At 34.9% G+C, this 26,165-nt stretch overlaps 1 protein-coding gene across 1 annotated transcript in view; it reads right to left on the bottom strand.

The window, feature by feature from the left end:
* The window catches only part of CDH26 (cadherin 26), a 90,861-nt gene that overhangs the window by 11,886 nt on the left and 52,810 nt on the right, over positions 1-26,165 (bottom strand). The window contains exons 6-15 of the mRNA XM_044659640.1: positions 15,237-15,384; positions 14,663-14,829; positions 13,017-13,145; positions 11,957-12,142; positions 10,609-10,877; positions 7,773-7,915; positions 6,229-6,462; positions 5,808-6,029; positions 5,040-5,170; positions 1,489-1,548 (exon numbers count right to left, since the gene is read on the bottom strand). Of these exons, the coding sequence (XP_044515575.1) occupies positions 1,489-1,548; positions 5,040-5,170; positions 5,808-6,029; positions 6,229-6,462; positions 7,773-7,915; positions 10,609-10,877; positions 11,957-12,142; positions 13,017-13,145; positions 14,663-14,829; positions 15,237-15,384 (1,689 nt within the window). The remainder of the gene's footprint in view (positions 1-1,488; positions 1,549-5,039; positions 5,171-5,807; positions 6,030-6,228; positions 6,463-7,772; positions 7,916-10,608; positions 10,878-11,956; positions 12,143-13,016; positions 13,146-14,662; positions 14,830-15,236; positions 15,385-26,165) is intronic.

Here is a 26,165-nt window from a genome sequence, read left to right as displayed (position 1 = left end):
CAAGTCATATGACTAAAGTGCTGTATGGCTACCTGGAGTCCTGGCTTAGAGAAAGGACTAAATGACTGGCATGCCTGTGAGATGGATGACCTGTCCAGAAGTCAGGATTTGGGACCTGGACTGAGATTAAAGCCTGGACAATCAGAGATGCAAGAGGAGTGATGTCATTGGACATAAGAAAGGAGATGGAGCAGTAGCTCTCTCACTTTTGCACAGGACTGTATTCCCAGACCCTGATGTTCCATTTCCCTTCTCTGTAGCATTTAACACTTGGAAGATACTGGCCTTATCTCAATGGCCTAACTTAGCCAGCTCAGGCCACTGGGAAACACATGGCTAGGTGCTGGAGTTGGGGAAGTATGGTTCAGCTTGAAGCTCAGCCTGGGAATATGTGAAAGAGGTCTTTTAGTTAGCATGGAAAAGAGATCTCTCTCTCTCTCTCTCTCTCTCTCTCTCTCTCTCTCTCTCTCTCTCTCTCTCTCTCTCTCTCTCTCTCTTCCCCTCTCTCCCTCCTGCCTCCCATCTCTCTCTTTCCTCTCTCTCTTTCTAAGTTTTACTAATAAATAACTATAAACAAATATACAGTCTACAGAGAATTTTATTGTCACCACGCTTAAATTTAAGTAAATTTAAAAGTTCTTTGTTCTCAGGTATATTATGAATGAACAATTCACATACATACAGAATAAAAGAGTTATGGAAATTCTTTCAAAAGCTTTGCCTTAATTTTTATACTAAAAGTTCAACAAAATTATTTTGAGAAAAATGAAAAGTCTACATGACAATGAATGCATACATTACAAAAATCCAAACATCTTTTAGAATTACTATTTTGGGGGGGTTTTCCCCTATATTTATTTCAAACCTATCCTCAATTATTTCAGTTGGGTAGAGTGTATGGCTGCAAAACTCCAGTGGAGGAGAAACCATTAACTCCTGAGAAGTCCATTCCTCTTTGGGGCATTTCTAGTTTGAAAATTTTTCCTCAGGTTTGTCTGAAATCTGCCTCTCTACAACATCTATTATTCCTTTCTCCGTCTTCTGGTACCAAGCTGAAAAAGGAGGGCTTGGTGTGAGCTGGGGTGGCAACTATCGAAATAACACTCCATTCAAAATGAGAGGACCTGACCTCAACTATTAGCATTGTTACTATCCATCTGACCTCTGGCAAATAATTTCCACTCTCTGGGCCTTAGTTTCTTCAAATGAAAATTAAGGATGTTGGATGAAATTATTTTTAAGGTCCTTTTCAGCTACAGATCCTGCCATCCTAAAGGGCTACAGAGGACCTTCAAGAAGACAAAAGGCTTGAGTTAGGCCTTGAAAGATAGACAGGATTTTGAGAATCAGAGAAGTAAGGGAAGAGTTATCCACATAAAGAGTTGGCAGAGACCTAGAAATCAATATTTCATCTCTTATTGTTAATCTGTTTTTATTAAGGATTACTCATTTCTTGAGAAAACCAGTCACCATTACTTTATTACTTACCATTTCTTTCCCTTTGGCTACAAGGAGTTGTGAAACTGGATCTATGGTATTTGACTTCACCTAAAAATGGAGTTGGGGTTGGGAAGGACATAAATGAATTTGATTAAATGAATGGTAAAACAATGAAAGGGGAAGGCCCAGAGTGTTAATATTCCCCACTCAATATCCCATGCACAACAACTAGAATCTATGTAACACAGAAAAATCTAAGTCCTTGAATCCCAAGTTTACTGCAAAGAGATATGTTTTGTTACCAGATTTGGATTTTTTAAATTATTGATACACTTTTTATTTCTAGTGTTTAAAAAAAAAAGTTTTGAGCTTTTAAAGAGATATAGAGGAACCACCAATTTTCTGCTGTGACAGGCTTGAAATCAGGAAGACCCAAGTTCAAATTCAGTCTCAGATATTATTTTACTATGAGAAACACTTTCAATTTCTACTTGTTTCAATTTCTTCAACTGTAAAATAAGAATAATAATAGCACCTACCTCTCAAAGTTGTAAAGATCAAATGAGTTTACATTTATAAAGGGCTTAGCGCAAGTCTGGAACACATTGTTGCTTCATAAATCTTTTCCTTCTTTCCTTCCTTCCTTCCTTCCTTCTTTCCTACCTTCCTATCTATGTAAATAAACAATGCTTTGGTCTTCCATTACCACTAAGGTTTCAGGTAGGAGAGAGGAAAAGAAATCATGTGGCCAGCATGAAGGTTTATGCCCTAGAATTTGTTACTCCCATTCCCATTACTGGACCCAGGATGCCCAGCTCCATATCCATTCCTTCTCAGGGATTGCCTTTCAAGGCTTTCTCCACCTGAATTTAGACTCTCATATAAGGAATCATCCTACCTCTTGTCATCAAACTACCTGAGAAAATATCACATCACCATAGACTTCCATGGCCATAGGGGCTATAGTAGGTGGGGATTAGGTCAATATTAACAACTATGTCTATGACCAAGAACTTTGAAATTGTCCTTCTGATTATAATATCCTAAACCTTCCATCTTTTACTCTGCCTCATCTCTCTTAACTCTATTACTTGTCCTCATGTAGTCTCTACATTCATCTGTTCATAATTTTCACATTAATCACTCTTGTTCTCACTTCATTTTGCTTCTTTAACAATCTCCAGACACCAGACTATCTCTATTAAACATTCTCTTCTATCTGGGACTCTTCATCACATTCCTTTGCATAGACTAATCTACACTTTTTCCTCTCACCTCCCAGCCCCTCCTTTCCCCTTTCTCTTTCTCAACAGAGGCTCACTCTTCATAGTCATGTTTTTTGTTTTTTTTTTTTGAGAAAACTGAGGCTATCTACACTACATTCCCCCTCCTTTTATTCTAAGTCTTAGAACTCTGTCTTGTTCTCCTTTGCCTCCTATTTGCTCCAATCCCAGAGAAGGGAGTGTTTCTCTCTTAGTCAAGGACAATCACTCTGTAAATTTGTCCTTTTCATCTTTCTTATTTAAATCTCTTCTCCTTTATATTTCTCTCCTACTGCATACAAACTTGTGCTGGTCTTCCCTTCATTTCCTTGACCAAAGGGACTGTTTCCTTTTTCTCTTTGTATCTGAAGTATGTAATAAGGAAGACTAGTTAGCATTTTTTAATGCTATTGATGATGGCTTATTGCAATGATGGAGTGATTCTAATTAAGAATTTACCAACAATAATATGGAAATAGGTCTGGATCAATGACACATGTAAAACATAGTGGAATTGCTCAGTGGCTATGGGAAAAGGGTAGGAGGAAAGGAGGGAAAGAACATGTAGCCATGGAAAAAATATTCTAGATTAATTAATTAAATTAATTAACTTAAAAAAAGAATTTATCAAATATTTTAAAGGATGTAAAACTTGCTAAAAGGATTATAGACATGCTTCATAAATATTTAATCAAAACATAAGAGAATCAAGGAACAAAATTTATCTGAGATTTATTAAGCATTTGGCTTTATAAAAATTTTTCATTGTTTTTTGTTTTCCATATAATTCAGTTTCCACCACAGATCTCAAGTTCTGGTGTTTTTTTGACTGATTGCCATGGAATGAAGGTAACACCTGCTTCTCAAAGGTTATTTCAGCAGGTCCTATTAAGTGGAAGGAACAGTTAATTACATGCCAAGTGACAGGTTACATGACTCTCAATTGAAGACTTGCTTTGCTAAGTTTGAAGTAGTTCACTGCTTAATGACTAGACACCACAAAAATAATGATTTCGACTAATGCACATCAGAAAAATTGTCTATTAAGTAATAGAGGAGTTTGTACCTGCATCAGTGAAAGGAATGCCAATAAAATATGAATCTCTGAAGTACAAATATGAATCTCTGAAGTTTAAATATGGTCCTAGTAAAGTAGAAGATGCACTCCTAGGGAACAGTTGATTGGGTGTTGTTGCCAGAGTTAGGGATAGCATGTGAGTCATGGTAGTAGTGGGTTCCAAGCAGGTGAGGTTACAGCATACACGTATCACATGTCTTTGGCTGTGTTCCTTAGTCTTAATTTCATGCTTGAATTATACTCTAGCCTAGGTTTATCTTTTACTAAGGCTTTATCTTTCACCTGGAAAGGTCTGGGGCTAAGCCTTTCTACTTTGAGAAGTTTCTTCTGATAACTGAGCATTTTCTGTTTTTTTACTATGTAAAACAAAATGGTTAGAATATAGAATAATGAAGAAAATTTAATTCAACAAGCATATTATTATTATTATTATGTGTAAAGTACAATAATTCTGGGGACATAAAATCAAACAAAAGTTTCTTGATCCTAACAAACCACATTGGGAAAATATTTTCTTTATTTTCTGCTTAAAATATGTGTCAGCAGGTCAGTCAATAAACATGTATTAAGCACCTACTAAGTGTCAGGAAATGTGCTAAGTACAGGAGATAAAAGGAAAGGCAAAACTACCTGATCTCCAAAAGAGCTCACAGTCTAAAAAGGAACAATATGCAAACAACCATAGATAGCATAAGTTGGAGAAAAAAAAATAGAAGGAAGACATTAGAATTAAGAGGGATTGGGAAAGGCTTCTTATAAAAGGTGGGATTTCAGCTGTGACTTGAAGGAAGTCAGGGAAGTCTAGAGGTACAGATAAAAAGAGACAGATTTCCAAACATAGGAGATAGCCAGTGAACATTTCCCGAGCCAGAAGATGGTATATATTGTGCAAAGAATAGCAAAGAGGTCAGTGTCATTGGATCACAGAATATGTAGAGGAGAGTGAGCTGTAATATGACAGGAAAGGTAGAAGTGGAGCAGATGGTAAAGGGCTTTGAATGCCAGAGAATTTTACACAATCCTAGAAGTGATGGAAGGCCAGTGGAATTTGTTAAATAGGAAAAATGACCCAATTAGATCTGCATGTTAAGAAGATCAATTTAACAGCTGAGTGGAAGAGGGAAGATAACAAGTAATAGATGATGAGAGATACAGTGAGCAACAAGTAAGAAGCCCAGCATGCACCAATCATATAACATAGGCATAGGAATCAACAAGAAGATGCCTGAAGTAAACATATTAAAAATACATCTTATTACCACTGTTAAAGTATTTTCACTTTCTTCATTGTAGTGGATTAAGGTCTGATTGCCTTGTTCATAAGGAATGGACATTTCCTGCCTCTTGTTTGCAGATCCAAAAGAAAACCTCAACAGGAAAAGCAGGGCCACTAAGATGGAAGAAAGTTCAAATTCATTTTCTCAGTTCAACAATACATATTAAACACTTAGCAGGTTGTTTGTTTATTTGTTGTTGTTTATTTTTTACTTTCCTTAAAAAATAGCTTCTAAAAGCAGGTCCTTATAAAAGATGACACTCTCCAAGATGAGGGAAGAGGATAAAAGGAGAAATTTAGTCATATAAAAACAAAAGATAGCAACAAAAATGTGTTTTTTTAAAGAAGTGGGCCAATCAAGTTCATCATTGACCCATATTCCAAGATAGGATTTTTCCCTTTCTATTATCAAGCCCAATGCCCAAGCATCTAATCACCACCTTGTAATTTTCCTCATAGCAACCCAGAGTCATACTGTCCCCCAAAGTCAACCCTATATCTTCCTAATCCTGGTCCATGACTTTAAACAATGGCAACTGGTTAGAAATGTTATCCTTCTTATTCAGACAGTTCAACCAAGACTAAATTTTAGTTAGTGATATCCCAATAAAAATTGTTAAAGGATCATAAAGAATCCTCCCATAATTAATTTTGACTCTATCTCTGATATCCTATGATTTAATGCCCAAAGTTACAGGATATTACTGAGAGAGAGAACATAGTTTAAGAATGTTAGCAGCTGACTACTGACCTGCCAATGATATGAAAGCCATGCATATCACAATGATGGCATCCCCACCAAGTCCTACAAAGGTCATTGAAGAGCTTGCACAGGTAATTCCATCAAGACAGGAACACAGCCTCACATATAGGATCTGTTCCTTGAAAAATCCTTGTTTATCTAAGATATTGAAAGACACTGAATAATAACCATTTTGGAGATTTCTTAACCTTAAAAGTTCCACAGAATAACCTACAGGGAAGAAAAGAATCAGATATGGATGAGAAAATGATAAACTTTACTATATGCAAAGAGAAAATAGCACTTAAATCTCAATCAACTAAAAGCTACAAATGCATATTTTCAAAATATTTTATTAAGTGCCTACTATACACAAGGCATCATATAACATATGACCAACTTATACAAAGCCCAAAGGAGGAAAACTTACCAAAATTTTTTCCTAACTTCCAAGTATCTTTTATATTTCCAGAGGTATCATCTAATTTAAATGTGAAAGGACCCGAGTATGGATCTAAGTCTTTATCCTCAGCTTCCACAAGAATAGGTAATTTCTGCTCTGTATTACAAACTTCAATGGAAGACTTAACAAGAGTAGGTGTGTTGTCATTCTCATCAGAAAGAAAGAGCATTATGGTCCCTGTACTTGTTTGGGGCGGGATACCTCAAAATAGAAAGAGAATAGATAAAGGAAAGGATTATCATTCCCTTCAATTTAAGTTGTATATTCCTCATCTACATCAAAAATAATATAAAAAAACTCCAAATTATTCATTGACCCATATTTTATGCCAAAATCACAAATCATTTGAAAAACGTTTGAACCTATTTTCCTATATAAAGAAAAATTCAAAATGTTCCTAAAATGTGCATTTAAAATACTGGTTTACTATATGGTATATATAACCGGTTGACCACACAGTATGGCATAGTGGAGAGAGGAGATTTCTGAGTCAGGTAGACCTGGGTTCAAATCTCATCTCTGACACATACTAGATGTATCACCTTGAGTAAGCCACCACCTCTTGGTGTCACATGCAACTTTTTTAGACTATGATGCAGAACAGATGCTGACCTCTATTTGTGGGAAAGCAAATATCTTTACAGATAGTTTTCTATCCCAATGAAATCACAGACCCAGTCAAAAATCAACAAATGGTATGTAAAGGTTAGAGGCAGTAGGTATATATGGAAAGAGCACTGGGTTTACATTTAAAAGAACTGAACTCAAATTCTGACTCTAACTTTTACTAGTTGTGTGACCCTGGGCAAGTCAGAACCTCTCTGAGCTTCAGTTTCCTTCTCTGTAAAATATGGGTAATAGTATTATTTACTCATTTCATTGGAATATTGTAAGCAAAGCAAATTATAAATCATAAAGTACTACAAAAATGAGAGTTGTCAGTATTTTTACAAATGAAATCAGTGGCAAATATATAAAGCATGAACCCAGAGTTCAAGAATCTATATTTCTCTAGCTAATACTTATGAAGAAAATGGGTTTAATATCCTAGGATTTAAAGTAAAGATATAATGCCACAAAATAATAAGATATAATACAACAAACACTACTTACAGTTCAACTTTCAGTTCATAAACTTTAAAAATATAGTTATCCATCCAAAGAATTGAACTATCAACTCAATTTTACCTACTAAACTTGATTCACTTGTACTTTGACTTTGAATTATGCTAAATGTTTACAAGATCATTTACTTAGAAATCTAAGGGCAAACTTATGAATGGATAATAAAGTGTATTATGTTTGGCTACAACTTCCATAACTAATAGTCTTCTTCTGAACTATTATTGTTTTTCCTCCTCAAACAGTACTCTTACAGGATCCATTATGAGAGTGGGAAAGGCAAGAATAATTATTTTGCACTTTTTGAGTTATGCTCATCCAAGATTCTCACATGTTCTTTTCTTCTCTGATAGGGACATCGGGTTGTCTGGGTCTGAGTATATACTTACCATCATCAATGGCACTGACCATAATTGTGTAAAAGCTGTTGTTCACATAAGGGGATTCACGATCCATATGTCTCACTGTGGTAACCACACCAGAGAGTTCATCCACAGTGACCCAATTGGCAGGATCATGAACCAGCTTAAACCTTATGGAAGGAGGGAAAAATTAATTTAAAAGGAACAGCAAGAAGAGAGCCAGAAAATATTTACAATGACTACATTGATTGTAAACAAAAAGATAATCAGAACCTCAAAATGAAACTAAATATGGTGTTATTATAATGATTAAGTTTGTCCAGAAAAAGCACTTTCCTTTCTTGTTCCCAAGATTTGAAGATTGGACATGGGACAATGAATATAATCAACTTTGGTTAATATGTGGGTTAGTTTTGATGAATTACTTTTGACTGGTGAAGATTTGGGGAAAGAATATATTAGAAAAAAATAAGACATAAAAATATATTAAATTTTTAAAAAAATGTTTTAGAGAAAATATGACTATGAAAAGGAATTTAGATGAGGCTAGTATTCATGAGTGGACTGAAAGAAACCAGGGCAGGCAGCTCTGGAAACTATGTGGTGTAAAATAATGTGTAATTTAGAAATATCAATAAAAATTCTTTGTCCCAAAATCCTATTTCCCCTTGTTTCCCATTTCGTATTAATGGTAACTCTATCTATCTGGGAAAAATATTATATTTGTATAAAGAATCAGATTCTTCATTTTTGTACAGGAGCTACTTGCTTAAGGTCAGATTCTATATGGGCAAAATGATTGTGAGAAACATAAAATCTTTTTGTCTCTCACACAAAATGGGAGGATGAGTCTCTCCAAGTCCCGACATTCTATATTCCTTCCACAAATCATTCTTTGGTTATGCATTCTAAGGGTCTCTACCATAGAAGATTCTGGTTTCTAAGGACTCTTCCAGCTCTAATCTATGCTCCTAAAGTCTCACTCAGATTTAAGATTTTGAGTCTCTTGACCCTGTTGTCTTTGATTTTATGTTATAGGAATTATATTAGAGGGGTTCTAGTTAGGAAGACTTCTAGAAAAGTATTTGAGATGGTATTCCAATATGTTTTATCTTCTTGTGTAGTATATTTAGAAGAGTTGAGTTCTAATCTCAGTTATGTTACTACTATGTGTATAGTTTGAGGCAAGTCATTACTCCACTAAGCTCTGTTTTCATATTATTAAAACAAAACGATTGGACCAGGTCATCTCTAAGATCTCTAGTTCTTCCATTGTGTGACTTAAGGACATGTATCCTTATTAAACAGTAGGTTGTACAGAGTCTATCTAATTTTACAGACTGAAGTCAACTAGGAAAGTGTCCCACTCATCTCGGTCAAGTTAGTATTATAGATAACTCAGAGACATAGAGAAAGCTTCCCTCTCTCCCTTCCCACTTAAGTAAACAACAAATTAGAATGTCTCAGGTCCTTAAAAGAGTAAGAATAAGAAAAGTTGCCATTTCTTTTCCTTCCCTTCCTCCCTCTGCTTCATAAAATTCAGAGCTTTTTATCATTTAATTTTAAAATTTGATGAGCAAAAATTTTCAAAGAATTTGTCTCTTTCCCATCTACAGTTTTACCTCGTCAGCAAATAAAATTCTCTGCAAACATAAATGGCATTACTGTTTACAAACCAGAGGTGCTATCAGTGGCAAATCCTTGTATTTATTATCTAAAGCATGAAGAAAAGAATTCTCTAGTAACTTAGGATCTGAGACCTCATTCCAATTAGATGCAAATAGAGTGGGGAGGAAAATCATGTTTTACTGTGATTCAGTAGTCTAGATCAGCAGAAGGAGAACAAGATTTGGAATCAGAGGAACAGATTCAGATCCTGACTCTGACACTATGTAGCCTCAGATGGGGAATTCACATCTCTCTAAGTCTCTGTTCTACATGATGTAAATTTATAAAAATGAGAAGGTTAAACTAGGGGACCTCTCTCTGTGTGTGTCTCTTCTATGTATCTATCTATCCATCTATCTAATACACATATATAAGTGTGTATATTATTTTATATTCCTTAAAAAGCTATAAGAATGTCAAATACTAAGTAATTTTAAAGCCAAAGTTAAAAGGCAATGGCCTTTTGCAACTGCAAGTGTTTCACAATTGTAAATAGCCCAATACCATGGTCTCTGAACTGAGCAATAAGAGAAAGTAGTTGACCAAGTAAACTCTACTAAAATACTATTGTAATGTTTCATCATAGTGGAGGTGACCTGGATTCTCAGATTCACAAATAAGAGTATAGTCTCAGTCAGGTCTAATCAGGTTGGAAAAGTTTCTAGTTTAGCTCTGGCAACAGCTTATGCATCTGTTATCTAAGAACAAATCTACTTAAACTTATAGTGTCTCATCACTAGACCATGACAACCACCAGGTGATTATGTTTTTAATTATTGCAACTCATTAGACCAGTGATGGGCAAACTTTTTAAAGAGGGGCCAAAGGAAAGGAAATGCTCATCTGTCAGTCTGTTTCTAAGGCAACTCTTTTGAAGTTTCATTATATTGTATCCTACTCACTGTATTCATCAGATTAGGAATAATGTTGTGCAGCTGAATAGAACATTTCAGGGGGCTGCATCTGACCCATGAGCCATAGTTTGCCCATCACTGCATTAGACTATCTCCTAAGATATGGAGGGTATTGTAATCTATATCTGTAGCAGAAGTGACGATGCCAATGAAGCCATAATTCTTCTATAATGCCAATGTTATAAAAGTGAAGATGTTAAGTAATGATAATAGCATCATGTGATGATACATGATTGATTTCAAATGGAAAACTACACTCTTTTCCTCTATTATATTTTCACCTTATATTCTTGATGTTCCCATCTGGGTCTGTGACATTATATCTTCCCAATTGGGTTCCAGGTTTGGTACCATCATCTGCTTGAACAATAAACTTAGGAGGATGAAACTGAGGAGGATCATTGATATCAGTAATCTCCACACTCACGATTGCAGTGCTAGTCATCATGGACCCATTATTAAGTCGGTCTTTTTCACAAGAAGAGAAAGGTTCTTCGTTTTCAACTATAATGACAAGTTTTCTCTCTGTCAAGCTTTCATAATCCAACGGCTGTCAACCCCAAACAGAAGACTTTGTTAGCAAATATTTTTGTTGCTGACATAATACAGGCATTATAATCTTTGCAAACTATATATTACACAATCAAAGAAATCTCAGGGAAGGAATAGGCCCTCAAAAGTGAACTAGACCAACTTATATTTGAAAAAGATCACCTCCTACCATATCCCTACAAGTACTTATTTAATTTCAGTTTGAAAGACTCCTTCTAATAATTGGAAATTAACTATCTTATGAGCAACTCCTTTATTTGTGTATTTATTTATTCATTCATTTATATACTTATTTACTTATTAATTTATTCATCTTTTTATTTAGTTGTTATACTGAATATGACAAATTGTATATACAAAGAACAAGAAAAAAGGGATTCATATGAAATCATGACATATTACATATAGTTTTTTCAAAAGAATATACTCAATTCAATATGTTTCAAAGCTGGTTTACTTGTCTGTTGCCCTTTGTGTGCTTTTGAGCATTTTTCTTCCATTCTTAGACACATTTCTCTTCTCTTTTTTTGACAACTATGTCATTAGTCACCCCTTTTTTCCCCAATTCTCATGCTGTTTTCTCCCCCCTAATCCTCCAAACACTTCCCTTATTATGTTATCATAATTGAGAAAAAGACATCTGTGACTCTGTGATTTTGTACTCATCAAACTCTTTGCAATTACAGAAGATATAAATGGTTACTGTCAGAAGAGGATCTAGAAATACCAGTACACTAATATGCTTTTGGTGGAACAGCAAATTGATATTTGCAAGTTTCTATGGGGGGAAATTGAGTTTATACTAGAAAAGACATTAAATTGTACATTCCCTCTGACTTAAATAGTATTAGGGATATACCAGATGAGATAAAGTCAATAGGAAAAGATTTCCTAGATATCTCTTAGTAACAAAGATCAGGAAACAAATGGGAGATGGTTGAACAAATAGTGGTATCCAAATTTAATGGAACATCATTTCCTCATAAGAGTGGGCAATGATGAAGAATACAGGGAAACAAGATGATCATAGAATCTACTAGCATCTGTCTGGCTTGAGCAGTTTGGCTGTGACTTTACCTTGATGACATTTAAAATTCCTTCATTGGTCCCAGGATCTGTCACAATGTTGAAGTGTTCTTCTTCATTACCATGCAGTATTTTGTATTTTGCTTTCCATCCAGGTGTGAATGGAGAATCATGATCTTGCACTAGGAGCCTTAATACACCCTGGTGCATTTGGCCTTCGGAAATCTGCATTTTATACTGAAAGAACCAATCATCTCTTCAATACCATTGAAACCAAGAAAACTATCATTTTTATTTTTTAATACAAGTTAGCTAACTCAGAAACCCAGGCACATCTCTACCTGGGCATATCTCTTTACTAAATTTACTGAAATACTAAAGGGATTTGAAATCTTAGACATGGTCTATGTCTGCTTCTTGGACTGTAGAAAGCAAAATAATTTTGTTTATAAAATTCTCTTGAATTTTATATCTTCCTAATATTTTAAAATATTCCTCAAAATTTTCTTTCAATGTAATATAACAACTATTCTATCCTATAAAAATATTGGTAATTCCCTAAGTGACTAAATAAAAGGCACTCTTGAATAAAGGAAAAAATATTAAAGAGTCAAATTAATCCAAATTCTGGTTCTAATACTTATAAGCCATGTGACTTTGGACAAGTCATTTGTCTCTTAAATCTGTTCCTTCATTTATAAAATGAGAAAATGTTCCTTTTGCTACCTACTGTATAGAGTTTTTAGTAACATATGCATGTGAATTATAATGATTACATAGATTACATAGATTTAAAAAATAATTTGTTACAAATTCATCTAAATCATGCACATCCAAAGTAATATACTCATATTGGTCAAGAATAATGATTCACAATCATTTTTCACGTGTATGTCAATTTGTATTTTATTTTCTAAAATCAATTTTTATATCTCCTTCACTAAACCACTGTATTGTTATTCTAATTTTAAATTAAAATCAACCTAGTTTTACAAATTTTATGACAATACCATCAAGACAACTGGAAATACTCTGATATGAGGCAAACTGGAAACCACATCTCATTGATCTTCCTGTGAATTAAAAAACAGAAGTTAACTGTTACACTTACATCTCCCTTAATAAATTCAGGCATGTAGTTGTTTCCATCTTCAACTGCTATATTGATGGTAGCAGTTGATGACAATGATGGCTCTCCTTGGTCATTTGCTCTAATCAGTAATTTGAATAATTGGGCATCCTGTTCATGGGACAAAAAAAAGTTAGTTCCCCCAATATAGGGGAAGAAAATAATTAACTGAGCTTATTGCTTATATTTTATTTCCAGTTGTTTTTTTAACCCCTACCTTCTATCTTAGAATCTATACTAAGTATCATTTCCAAGAGCTGTAAGGCCTAGACAACTTTGGGTTAAACGACTTAGTCAAGTTTCACGCAGCTAGGAAGTCTCTGAGGTCAGATTTGAATCCAGGATCTTCAATTTCTAGGCCCAGCCTTACATCTACTGAGACATTTAGCTGCCTCCTCCAGATATTTTATAGAAGGCCCTATGATGTTTCACGTTGCAATAGAAGTGGGATCTTACAAGGTATGTCAGCAGAAAACAAGCACTGACAGGTCCTATCAAAAAATAGAGAAATTTTGGACCAAATCCAGTAACAGTCTGATTCTAGTGTCCAAAGAGCACATTAGCCAAGTTTAGAGAGATTCATGAACCTTTGGCTGACAGATGATAAAATTTGTGGAGTACCATTAAAGTTCATGAATAATATTTACTTCACTGTGGAAAACCTAACATCTTCATGGGTAGGACAAGCATCCATAAAACAAATCCCTCGAAGGAATAGATCTAATGGCAACTTTTGCTTTTTCCTATATGCATATATACATATTCGAGTGTGTGTGTGTGTGTGTGTGTGTGTGTGAATCTTGGTTTTGCTTATCTACTATTTCTTTAGCTCTAAGAAAGTTACTTTTCTCTGCATCTCAATTTCCTTATCTTTAAAATGAGAAGGCTAGAAAGAAAGATGATCTCTAAAGTCTGTTCTGCTGTTGAATCCCATCATACTGCAAAAATATTTTGAAAGACCTAGGAATTCATTAGAATGCATGCTTGTTCTTCCCATGAAGTTGATAATCCCTCCACAGTGTGTGTGTGTGTGTGCGCACGCATGTAATCATGTAGTGTATGTCTGTACCTAATATATATTATAGGTATAGGTAGTTTAAAAAGGATACCATTATTGTTATGTTTGAGTGTTTATTCCCTACTAGATTGTCATCTCTTTAAGGACAAGAACTACATCTTCACTAAACTTCTTACGACCACTCAGCACCTGCTACAATGCTCTGAAAATAAAAGGTATTTAGTAAATACTTGATGACTTAAAAAAATATGCACAGCAACATCAATTACAAATACCATATGATAAAATCAGGCAACTAGATGGGATAGTGAATAGATTGTTGGGTTTGCAATCAGGAAGGCCTGTATTTACATCTGACCTCAGATACTTAAAAGTTGTGTGATTCTGGGCAAGTTATTTAACCCTATCTACCTTAGTTTCCTCTAAAATGAGCTAGAGAAAAAATGGCAAACCATTCCAGTATCTTTGTCAAGAAAATCCCAAATGGGGTCACAAAGAGTCAGGAATAACTGAAATGACTGAACAACAACACCCTTGGAAGTCATGTATAATAACACATCTAAGAGGCATAATTTAAGCTTTTAAAAATAATTAAAAAAACAATTATGACCTCATAATGTAGGCATCCTGAGACACCAATTTCTCCAGTAGTGCGATCAATGTGAAACCCACTTCTTTTCAACAATGGCATTTGTGAAACAAGGGAGTAAATTACTTCAGAATTGGGTGTTTGCCCTTTGTCCAAATCAACTGCTTCTACCTGAAAAATAGGGTTATCTAGAAGGAAAGAACATAAAAATTAATCATTACAACAGATTAAAGTTCATTGGTATGTTTAGATTTGTTTTAATTCGATTTTTAGTGGCCCATCAGAAGTCCTAAATGCTAATGAACTATTTTCCTGTCACCTTATTGTTGATTCAAAATTAGATTTACTAGATCATAAGAGTCAGAAAGGAAGCCTCAGGTCCATAATATTAAGTTCTGAACAAAAACAAAAAACAAAAAACAAAAAACAAAAAATATATATATATATATGTATATATATATATATACATGAAACCATTCAGTAACACATTCTCTCCCCACTTTTCATCTATCCACTTTCACTATGCAAAGCAAAGAAGCCTCCATAAATGAAGTTAATGGAAATGAATCTCACCAAACAGGTGAACAGGTCCCACCTGGATTGTGGTTATTTTTGACAGTGATGTTAAATACTTCCTCAGCAAACTGTGGTGCATTATCATTGATGTCGCCAACTTTAACATGGAAAAATAAAGATTTATCCACAATCTTTAGAGTTGAACGGTCAGCAATATCAAACTGTACCTGGAAAATATTAGTCAACATTAAAGCCAAGACCACTGATTTTTCCTGGAGGCAAATCATTACTAAATTATCTTTTGTGGTATATTTAAGAATATATATAACATGATTATATCTCTTCAACCACTGTCTCAAATGAGTCTTCCTCATAAATATCCAATAGCCATGGGGGGCAGCTGGGTAGCTCAGTGGATTGAGAACCAGGCCTAGAGATGGAGGTCCTAGGTTCAAATCTGACCTCAGACACTTCCCAGCTGTGTGACCCTGGGCAAGTCACTTGACCCACATTGCCTAGCCCTTACCACTCTTCTGCATTGGAGCCAATACACAGTATTGACTCCTAGACAGAAGGTAAGGGTTTTAAATAAATAAACAAATAAATAAATAAACAAAGGGATGAATGAATGAATGAATGAATGAATGAATGAATAAACAAACAAACAAATAAATAAATGAATGAATGGATAAATAAATAAATAAAGATAAATATTCAATAGCCTTACCAAATTTTAGGTGCCCCATTTGGAGACATTTGAAGTTTTCTTGGCAAAAATATTGGAGTAGGGGGCAGCTGGGTAGCTCAGTGGAGTGAGAGTCAGGCCTAGAGACAGGAGGTCCTAGGTTCAAACCCGGCCTCAGCCACTTCCCAGGTGTGTGACCCTGGGCAAGTCACTTGACCCCCATTGCCCACCCTTACCACTCTTCCACCTATGAGACAATACACCGAAGTGCAAGGGTTTAAAAAAAAATATTGGAGTAGTCCATTTATTTCTTTAGCCCATTTTACAGATGAGAAAACTGAAGCAGAGTTAAATAACTTGCCTAGCATTACATGGCTAGTAAGTGTCTGAAGCCAGATTTGAAAGCTTACAATTACAATGCAAAGACTTAAATTAGCAAAGTAAAATTTCTGGCAATGCCTAGAGAAAGACAATGCTTTAAATGGAGAGAGTTGGAGCTCTCTCCCTTTGAGACCAATATGTGGCCCATTAATATGGGTTTTTATTCTTTACCTCACCATTTGTTCTTTCATTTTTGGGTATGAAAGTTGGAGTCTCCAACCTTGTTAGTTTCAAAAGATAAGAAGAGCAAGCCACCTGAGATCTAGGAGGAAAATCTATGCTGGGTTTTTTGGGCAACCAAGCATCCTAAAGAGCAAGGAGTGATTTTGGGACCCAACATATCAATAGCACTCAACTGGCAGCAATAACATATTTGAAAGGGAATTTTGTGGGACTAATGCTTTGTACAAATTACATTAAATCTGAGCCCCATCTTCCCAGAGACTAAAGGAAAGGAGGAGAGAGAGTACCCTCGAGTTGTTAGGTAAGGCATTTGTATTTCTGTCTTTTCTATATCTTCATATTTTTAAAGTAAATCTCCATTCTGAAAAGCTAACTGCTATTAATTGGTTTAATGGAATTATGACATTAGCCACCAGCCATGAATAATGAAGGAAAACACACCCCTAATGAAGTATTCATATAATATGAATATTAATATTGATATTAATGAATTAATTTATAAAATACTCCCTGTTTCACAATACTGTCCATCCCAAAGGAGCTTTGCTTTTTAAAGCCTGAGATAATTACAGAAGAACTTCACCTAAAACAATTGATCTATTCTTTATAAATATCATTATTAATTATGGCTTCCTTGGAAAAAAAAAAAGGAAGCTATCATTAATCCAGAATTGGTAACATCTAGAGTAAAATGAGGGAATAAGGAGCTTAAAAGGGGAGGACAGACAGATATATTAACAAATCTCTAAGTAAAAAGAGAAAAGCACCTTAAATAATGTATTGGAATGGGAGTCACAAAATATGGGATCGGGAACAATGAAAAATCAGGATTTATAGCTAAAAGGGACTTTAAAAGGTTACCTAATAGAGCCCTTTCATTATTCAAATAAAGAAACTAAGAACCAGATAGGTTTCAAGATCATAGTCTTAGACCTTAAAAACCATCTAATTCAACTCCTCCATTTTTCATGAAGAAACTGAAGTTTAAGAAGCAAAACTAGTTCGTACAAGTAATAATAAATTTCATAACCAAGGTCTTAACCCAAGTTTTGTCTTCAAACCCAACTTTCTACTACAACTGCTAACTTTCCTACAATTACAGAGCTGGTGGTGGTCCTCCAATTCCAAGTCCAATATTCTTTCCACTAAAATGCAATATCTCCTTATGAATCAGGCCCTGGTAGAGATTCTAAGGATTAACAAATACCCAGATTGTGCCTAATCACCAATAATCCAGACATGTTATAGAAGGTTAGTTATAACTAGAAGGTACCTTAGAGATCCTCAAATCATGAATCTTACTGTTGGAAGTAATCCTAGAAGTTATTTAGTCCAACCTGTACCTGACCAAGGATTCTCTTTACAACATTATCAATGAGTGGCCACCCAACCCTTGTTTAAAGACTTCTGGTGAATGAGAACCAATTACCTTCCATTTAATTTTCGGTTAGCTTGAATTTGTCTCTCTAAAATTCCAATCACTCTCTCCTCAGCTCCCACCTATTCATGTCTAATTCTGTCCTCTAGAGATGGTCAGAAATGTAATTCTTCTTCGATATGATGACTCTTCAAATAACTGAATAAAAATATATCTCTTCTAAGGTTGTTTTTTTTCCCTCAAGGTAAACCTTCCTATTTCTTTTATTTTCAGGCTTCTGAGCATTTTGATTTATTAAGCAATGTATGCCAATTGCCTAAAAAATTGGGACCAGGCCCCTTCTTCAGCTTAGAACTGGACACTAAAAATAGTAGAGACAGACTTTTTCCCCCTTTTTTTATTTAGAATATTTTTCCAGGGTTTCATGATTCATGATCTGCCCCCACACACTTTTTCCTCCACCCTTCCTATCGAACCATGCAATCTATCATATATTTTTCTTCTGCATTTCTGTTTCCACAGTTTTTCTCTGGATGTGAATAGTATTCTTCCTCAAAAGTTCCTTTGGATTGTCGTGGGTCATTGCATTGCTGCTAGTAGAAACATCTATTACATTCAATTGTATCTCTTTGTATAGGGTTCTCCTGGCTCTGCTCCTTTCTCTCTGCATCAGTTCTTGAAGGTCTTTCCAGTTCACATGGAATTCCTCCATATATATGCCCAAAGTTCAGGGAGGAGATCCAAGACAGGACAATCAAGTGTGTGCCTGATTAGATCAAGTACACAGTGAGACCAAAAACTTGAGACTAAGCCTGAGGCTAGAATTTGATCAGTCCCTGACCTGATCAGAATCAGAGTATGATCAAAAACTTACACCTAAGCCTGAGACAAGTCTTTAAGCTATCAGCAACACAAGGACCAATTGAATCAGCAGGGGTAGGGGCTTTCAGAGCTCTCAGCCCTCAAATCATAAGATCACCTCTTACAAGCCTACCTATACTTAGATAAGAAAAATGAGCAAACAATAAAAAAGCATCTAATGCTAAAGAAGTTTTATAATGACAAAGAGCAAGGTACAGTGTAACTTAAAGGATCTTAAATGGGGTGAACTACCCCACAGAACCACACAGAACCCCAAGAGAGAGGGGCAGTTATGGCAGTTAAGAATGTAGTTATAAAAGCAGCAACCCAGACTTAAGTGACTCACTCTTTGGGTGAAAGAGGGTGCCTAGTGGAAGAAGGGGTAGGATTGCTACTTCTCTTTAAGGCTAGCTTATCTCTGACCTGAAGAAAAGGGCGGATTATTTCTATTTACCCATATAGGCAGTCATCAAGACTGTCTAACCAACACTGCTTCTACTTCTGCTGCTGAGAAATCCTGTCAGCAGTGTCTCAGCAAAACCTTAAACATCTACAGATCAAGCCTCTCTTAGCCATCTTGTATTTGATATTACTTGATACAAATATACAGTTTAGCTTGTAAAGTAGTTAAGGAAAGAAAGTTTCTAATTTGAGTTTTCCCCTCTGGGGGAAGCTATTTTGACAACACCTGAAGATTTTAGAGATTTTACTTTTCCCTCTTACCTAAATACTTATACTCCATCACAAACCCTCCAAGTTAATAAACTCTTATTTAGTTAAGTCTGTGTGTGTGAAGTTCTGTGGTCCAAGCCAAATAGGTCAGGATATATACATTACCTAAGCTAAATATCCATCTTGGCAGACTCTGTGTGCAGATGAGATTCAGAGACCAAAGAACCTATTGTGAAGATATCCTGAGCCAATTGTCCATCCTGGTTTAGGGAATAAACCTCAGTTAGTTGAAGACATTAATTCCTATGGGATTATCCCCTTTTTATTAGCAAGTTTAGCCTTGTAAAGGTTAAGTCAAGATAGAAGCCATTACTGGTACAGAGGCAGTTCTGTAGATCAGTTACAAGAGCCTTCTAACTGCCAAAGAGAGGGAGGAGAAAGAATTATAGCTACTCACTCCATTCCTCCCTGTTAGAGGTTTGAGTTTTCAGCCAGGGGCTCTGAGCCTACTGTTGCATCATTGCAAATTTGTCCCATCTTTACAATTCCTATTTAAGATCCTTTAAGTTACAAGTCACAGAAGGGGACAATAAAGACAAAGGAGACACACCCAAAGTCCAAAAAGAAAAATATGGATTGGACACAGATTCTGGAAGAACACAAAAAAAAGATGTCAAAAACCAATTAAGAAAGGCAAAGGAAAAGTGGGACTGAAAAAAAAAACAAATGACCTAGAAAATAGATCTAGGAGACACAATTTGAGAATTATTTGGGTACCTGAAAGTCATGATCAAGAAAAAACCATAGACATCATATTACAAGAAATTATGTAATATCTAAATTCAAGAGCCACCAAGCCAAGGAATAAATACCTTAAACAGCAAGAAAGAAACTATTCAAATACCATGGAGTACCATCAGGATCACATAGGACCTAGCAGCTTCTACATTAAAAGATCAAAAAGCACGAAATATGATATTCAGGAAGGGAAAAGATTTGGGTTCACAACCCAAAGTTACCTATGCAGCAAAACTGAATATATTCTTTCAGGGAGGAAAATGCATGTTCAATAAGATGCAAGATTTCCAAGCATTCCTGAGGAATAAGCCAAAACTAAACAAAAAAATTGAAGTCCAAACATGAGACCCAAGAGAAGCACAAAAAAAGTAAATAAGAAAGAGAAAATTTAAGAGACTCATTAACGTCAAAATGTTTATATATCTACATGGAAAGAGGATTTCTGTAATTCTCAAAAATTACTCTGAGTAGAAGAGATGATAGAAGGAATTTACTCAGAAAGAGGGTGGAGATTATGATGATATATATATATATATATATATATATATATATATATAAATGTGATGATATGGATTGGTATGTATGTATGATATGATATGTATGCATATGAATAATGTGTAAAAAATCAATCAAGGGCTGACAGGTTTGCACTTAGAGAAAAGGGAAGGAATAGATAGAACGGGTAAATTATGTAACATAAAAAGGCATGAAAAATCATTATAGAGAGGCAAGGATAAGGGTGGTGACAAGCAATACTTAAACTTTACTTTCATAATAAAGGGCCAGAGACGGTAAAACAAGTATACTCAGTGGGGTATAAAATTCTATCTTACCCCACAGAGAATTAGAAGCAGGATAAGACAAGAGAAGAGGAAGGTTATTGGAGAGAGGAGGAAGTTGGGGGGAGGTGACCAAAAGCAAAAAACTGGAGAGGAGGAACAGAGAGAAAGGGAATAAAGCAGGATTTAAAGAGGATAATATGATGGAGGCTAATATACAGTTAGTAATTATAATACTGAAAGTGAATGGGATTAACTCACCCATTAAATGGAAGTGGATAGCAGATTAGATTAAAAACAAGAAGCCTACTATATGTTGTTTACAAGAAACACATTTGAGGCTGGGTGACACACACAGATTAAAGGTGAAAGGCTGGAGCAAGATTTATTATGCATCATCTAAAGTAAAAAAAAATCAGGAGTAGCAATCACAGTGTCAGACAAATCTAAAGTAGAAAGTGACCTGATTAAAAGAGATGAGGAAGGAAATTACATTCTGTTAAAGGATACTATAAAAAATGAAGTAATATCAATACTAAACATTTATGCACCAAATGAAATAGCATCTAGATTTCTAAAGGAAAAATTAAAGGAGCTCAAGGAGGAAAGTAGATAGTAAGACCATATTAGTGGGGGATCTCAATCTTCCCCTTTCAGAACTAGGTAAATCAAACAAGAAAATAAATGAGAAAGTAAAGGAAATGAATGAAATGCTAGAAAAATTAGTTAATAGATATATGGAGAAAACTGAATAAGAATAAAAAAGAATATACCTTCTTCTCAGTAGGACATGGTACATATATGAAGATCAACCATGTAATAGGACAGTGATGGGCAAACTATGGCCCACAGGCCAGATATGGCCCCCTGAAATGTTCTATCTGGCCAGGAGACATTATTCCTAATCTGATTAATACAATGAGAAGGATACAATACAATGAAGCTTTGAAAGAGTTGCCTTAGAAACAGTCTGACAGGTGAGCATTTCCTTTCCTTTGGTCCCCTCTTTAAAAAGTTTTCCCATCACTGTATTAGGGCATAAAAATATTGCAAACAAACACAGAAAAGCAGAAATAATAAATGCAACTTTTTCAGATCATAATGCTTTAAAATTATACTTAACAAGGGTTCATGGAAAGGCAAGTTTAAAATTAATTGGAAATAAAATGATCTAATTCTTCAAAATTGGTGGGTCAGAAAAGAAATAAGAGAAACAATAACAGACTTCAATAAAGAGAATGGCAATGAGGAGACATCATATCAAAACCTAAGAGATACAGCCAAAGCAATACTCAGGGGAAGATTTATATCTCTGAGTGCCTATAGCAACAAAATCGAGAGGGAGGAGATCAATGAATTTGGCTTGCAATTTAAAAAGTTAGAAAAAAGAACAAATTAAAAATCTTCAGTAAAAACTAAATTAGAAATCCTAAAAATTAGAGGAGAAATTAATAAAAATTGAAAGTAAAAGAACTATTGAACTAGTAAATAAGACGAAGAAATAGTACTTTAAAAAAACAAATAAAATTGATACAGTAGTGATTAATCTCATCATAAAAAGAAAGAAGAGAATCAAATTAACAGTATCAAATATGAAAAGGGTAATTTCACCTCTAATGGAGAGGAAATGAAGGCAATTATTAATAACTATTTTTCCCAATTATATATCAATAAATATGAAAATTTAGGGTAAATGGGTGAATATTTACAAAAATATAAAATAACTAGAGTAACAAAAGAGGAAATAGAATTTAAATAATCCCCTCTTAGAAAAAGAAATTTAACAATCCATCAAGGACTGGCCAAAAATGGCAGCAAAGGAAAGTGATAAATGTTGGAGTGTATGTAGCAAAATTGAGAGACTAATACACTGCTGGTGGAGTTGTGAATTGGTCCAACCATACTGGAGAGTAATTTGGAACTATGAGCAAAGGATTTTAAAAGAATGGCTGCCCTTTGATCTAGCCATGCTGCTGCTGCATTTGTACCTCAAAGAGATAATAAGGAAAAGGACTTGTACAAAAATATTTATAGCCACACTCTTTGTGGTGGCAAAAAATTGGAAAATGAGACGGTGTCCATTGATTTAGGAATGGTTGAACAAATTGTGGTATCTGATGGTTATTATGGCACAATCAAATGTAAGAGACTTTTCTACTAGCAATAATGCAATGACGCAGGACAATCCAGAGGAACTTATGAGAAATAATGCTATCCTCATCCATAGAAAGAACTGTGGGAACAGAAACACAGAAGAAAAACATATGATCAATCATATGGTTCAATAGGGATAGGATTAGGGTTTTAATGTTAAAAGATCACTCTACTGCAAGTATGAATAACATGGTTATAGGTTTTGAACAATGATACATGTATAGGATTTGGAGTTTTGGTTTTAAAAGACTATATAACAAAGATGAATAATATGGAAATAGGTATTAAGTGATAATATCTGTATAACCCAGGAAAATTACTTGTCAGCTCTGGGAAGGGGGGAAGGGAACAGGGAAGGGAGAGAACATAAATCATGTAACCTTGGAAAAATACTTAAAAATTTAACCAAAAAAAATTAAATAAATAAATGCTTGTGGTCCTTTGGAAGCTTTTCAACTTTTCAGTGACCTCCAGGATAGGATAGCCAGAACTAAAAATAATCTACTTGAGGTACATTGATTAGATTAGTCTTTAATCACAAAGAGACAAGGAGGGTGGGGGGGGGAGGGGGAAGGAGAAGGAGAGAAACACAGATAGGATCAGCCAGAACAATGAATAACTCCAAAAGCAGGGCATCTAACAAAATGAGAATTCAATCAAACCTTTTACACATCCTTCTCTGATCCATTTGTGATGGGCATATGCTTAGAATCAGAAGTCTTGACATGGGAGGGGATCTCAAAGTTCATTTGGTGTACTCCATACCTGAATAAGAATCCCGCCTGCATCATACCCAACAAATGAACATCAGCCTTTTTGCTTTTAGACTTCCTTGTTTTAGACCTCCTAAACCCTGAAATGTTTTAGGGACTATTTACCCTGGATTGGTGCATTTGCAAAAGTTTTCAGTTCAACTTTGTCCTACTAAGTAAAGAACAGTTCTATCCTTAATGACCTTAAACTACTCACAATCAAATTGAGGTTTTAGGTAGAGTTTCCTAGCCCTACCAGGTGGTCATTATATGTTTTAAAGTCATTTCTCAAGACTAGTAAATGTTTAAGTCCTAAAATAGCCCTGAAGCAAAGCACATGCTTCCTTATCTCCCTTTGTTTGAGTATTTCAGCAGTGGTTTGTAAGGTATTAATCAAGGCTATAATTTGCTTGAAGTGGCATGTTTTCCATGTTAAACTGAACAAGACTAGAGAAACTATAGCCAGAGGAATATCATAGCAGGAATATCACCTCCATGATTCTACACACTGCATCTCTTAATGATCAGGTTTTTGGTTGTCATGTTGATTCTTGATTCACATTGATCTTTTCTAACTGCATTTTGTAGAAAATGAAAGTGAGGTTCGAGTAGCCAAATTATACCAATGAATCAAAAGAATGTCTTTCACAGAGGATAATGCATAGATGGTTACTAACTAGCAGAGCTAGAACTAGAAACCTCTGCTCTTGAACCCAATCCAACAAGCTTGCTACTATATCATACTAAATATACAAAGTAACTCTATATTCGAACACAGAAAAAGAATTAATCTTGGCTATACATCAAGATGGTCTGACAATATAAGAGAAGATCCACTAACCAATGTGATTAATCATGTGACCAGTTTTGAAATTTACAAATGACTCCAACACTTATTGTATAGACAGGGACAAATTACTTAATCTTTCTGACTTTAGTTTCAACTAGGAATAATATTTCTAGAAATGCCTATCTCACAGGATTCTTGTGCAAAAAGTATTTTGTAAATATTAAAATGATATGCTGGGCTCAACCATAATAAAATGTAGTTGAGTGATATCTAAAAACATAAGAATGAAATGAAACAGATAATGCTAATTTGTGGTTTTCTGTCAATATGTCCCCATATCTATCTATCTATCTATCTATCTACCTATCTATACATATACATATATATATATTTAATACCACTGATATAAATTCTTATTATTCTATTTATTACATAAACCCAGAAGTGAGTAGTAATTGACCTTGGAATCTTTAGAAGGGGTGGGTTAAATATAAAAGTAGATAAATATGCACCATACCTATCCATAGGATCATTTATCATTAATTAGTTAATGATAAACATTTTATTGTTGAAAGTCTAAGTGTCACTGTAGTGTAAAATGCTAACTTATTATTTTGATTATATTTATGCTGCATAATTTGTTCTATCCGGCCTGTGCGACATTATTCCTAATCTGACTAATTCAATGAGTAGGATACAATACAATGAAACTTCGAAAGAGTTGCCTAAGAAACAGACTGATAGATGAGCATTTCCTTTCCTTTGGCTCCCTTTTTAAAAAGTTTGCCCATCACTGCACTATGCTATGCTGAGTTTCTTATTATTTCATATTCTGTTATTGTCCCTAAAAACTGGGATAGTTACATTCTAAAACAAGTAATTTTCCTCAGGATATAGGTCAGGAAAATTTATAGAATTTCCAATCTAGTCCCTGAAAGTCACAGAAGATGTAGAAGCGATCATTTACATTCTATACTTGGAAAGCTTTTTCTTTCTGTGTATTTATTTGTCCTGGTTGAAATTTTAATTCCTAAAAGATGGGTTTTGTCCCTAAATAGAAATATACATTATATGTCTCTGTTCTTCCTTACCTCTTAAATATTTTGACAGTTTTCAGGTTTGGCTGGTCCTTTCTTAGGAAACTATAGGAACAGAATTCTAGACCAGAAGATTTCACACTCTCATTCCATCACTTCTCCAAAAGTCATCAAGACCCAGAGGGATTTAAAAGAATGCCTACCCTTTGATCAAACCATAACACTGCTAGGGTTGTACCCCGAATACTATTGTGCTGAAAGGAATGATGAACTGAAGGATTTCTATATGAACTGGAAAAATCTCCAGGAACTGATGCAGAGCAAAAGGAACAGAAACAGGAGAACATCGTACACAGAAACTGATACACTAGGGCACAATTGAATGTAATAGTCTTTTCTACTAGTAGCAATGCAATGATCCAGAACAACACCAAGGAACTTAGGAAAAAGAACTATGGTAGTAGAAACACAGAAGAAAAACAACTCCTTGATCACATGGTTTAATGGGAATATGACTGGAGTTTGGGCATTAAAAGGT

The sequence above is a fragment of the Gracilinanus agilis genome, chromosome 2 (assembly GCF_016433145.1).
Source record: "Gracilinanus agilis isolate LMUSP501 chromosome 2, AgileGrace, whole genome shotgun sequence".
In the NCBI taxonomy this organism is placed as follows: domain Eukaryota; kingdom Metazoa; phylum Chordata; class Mammalia; order Didelphimorphia; family Didelphidae; genus Gracilinanus; species Gracilinanus agilis.
Note: the sequence above shows the minus strand (reverse complement) of the source record. Positions and strands in the feature narration are given on the sequence as shown.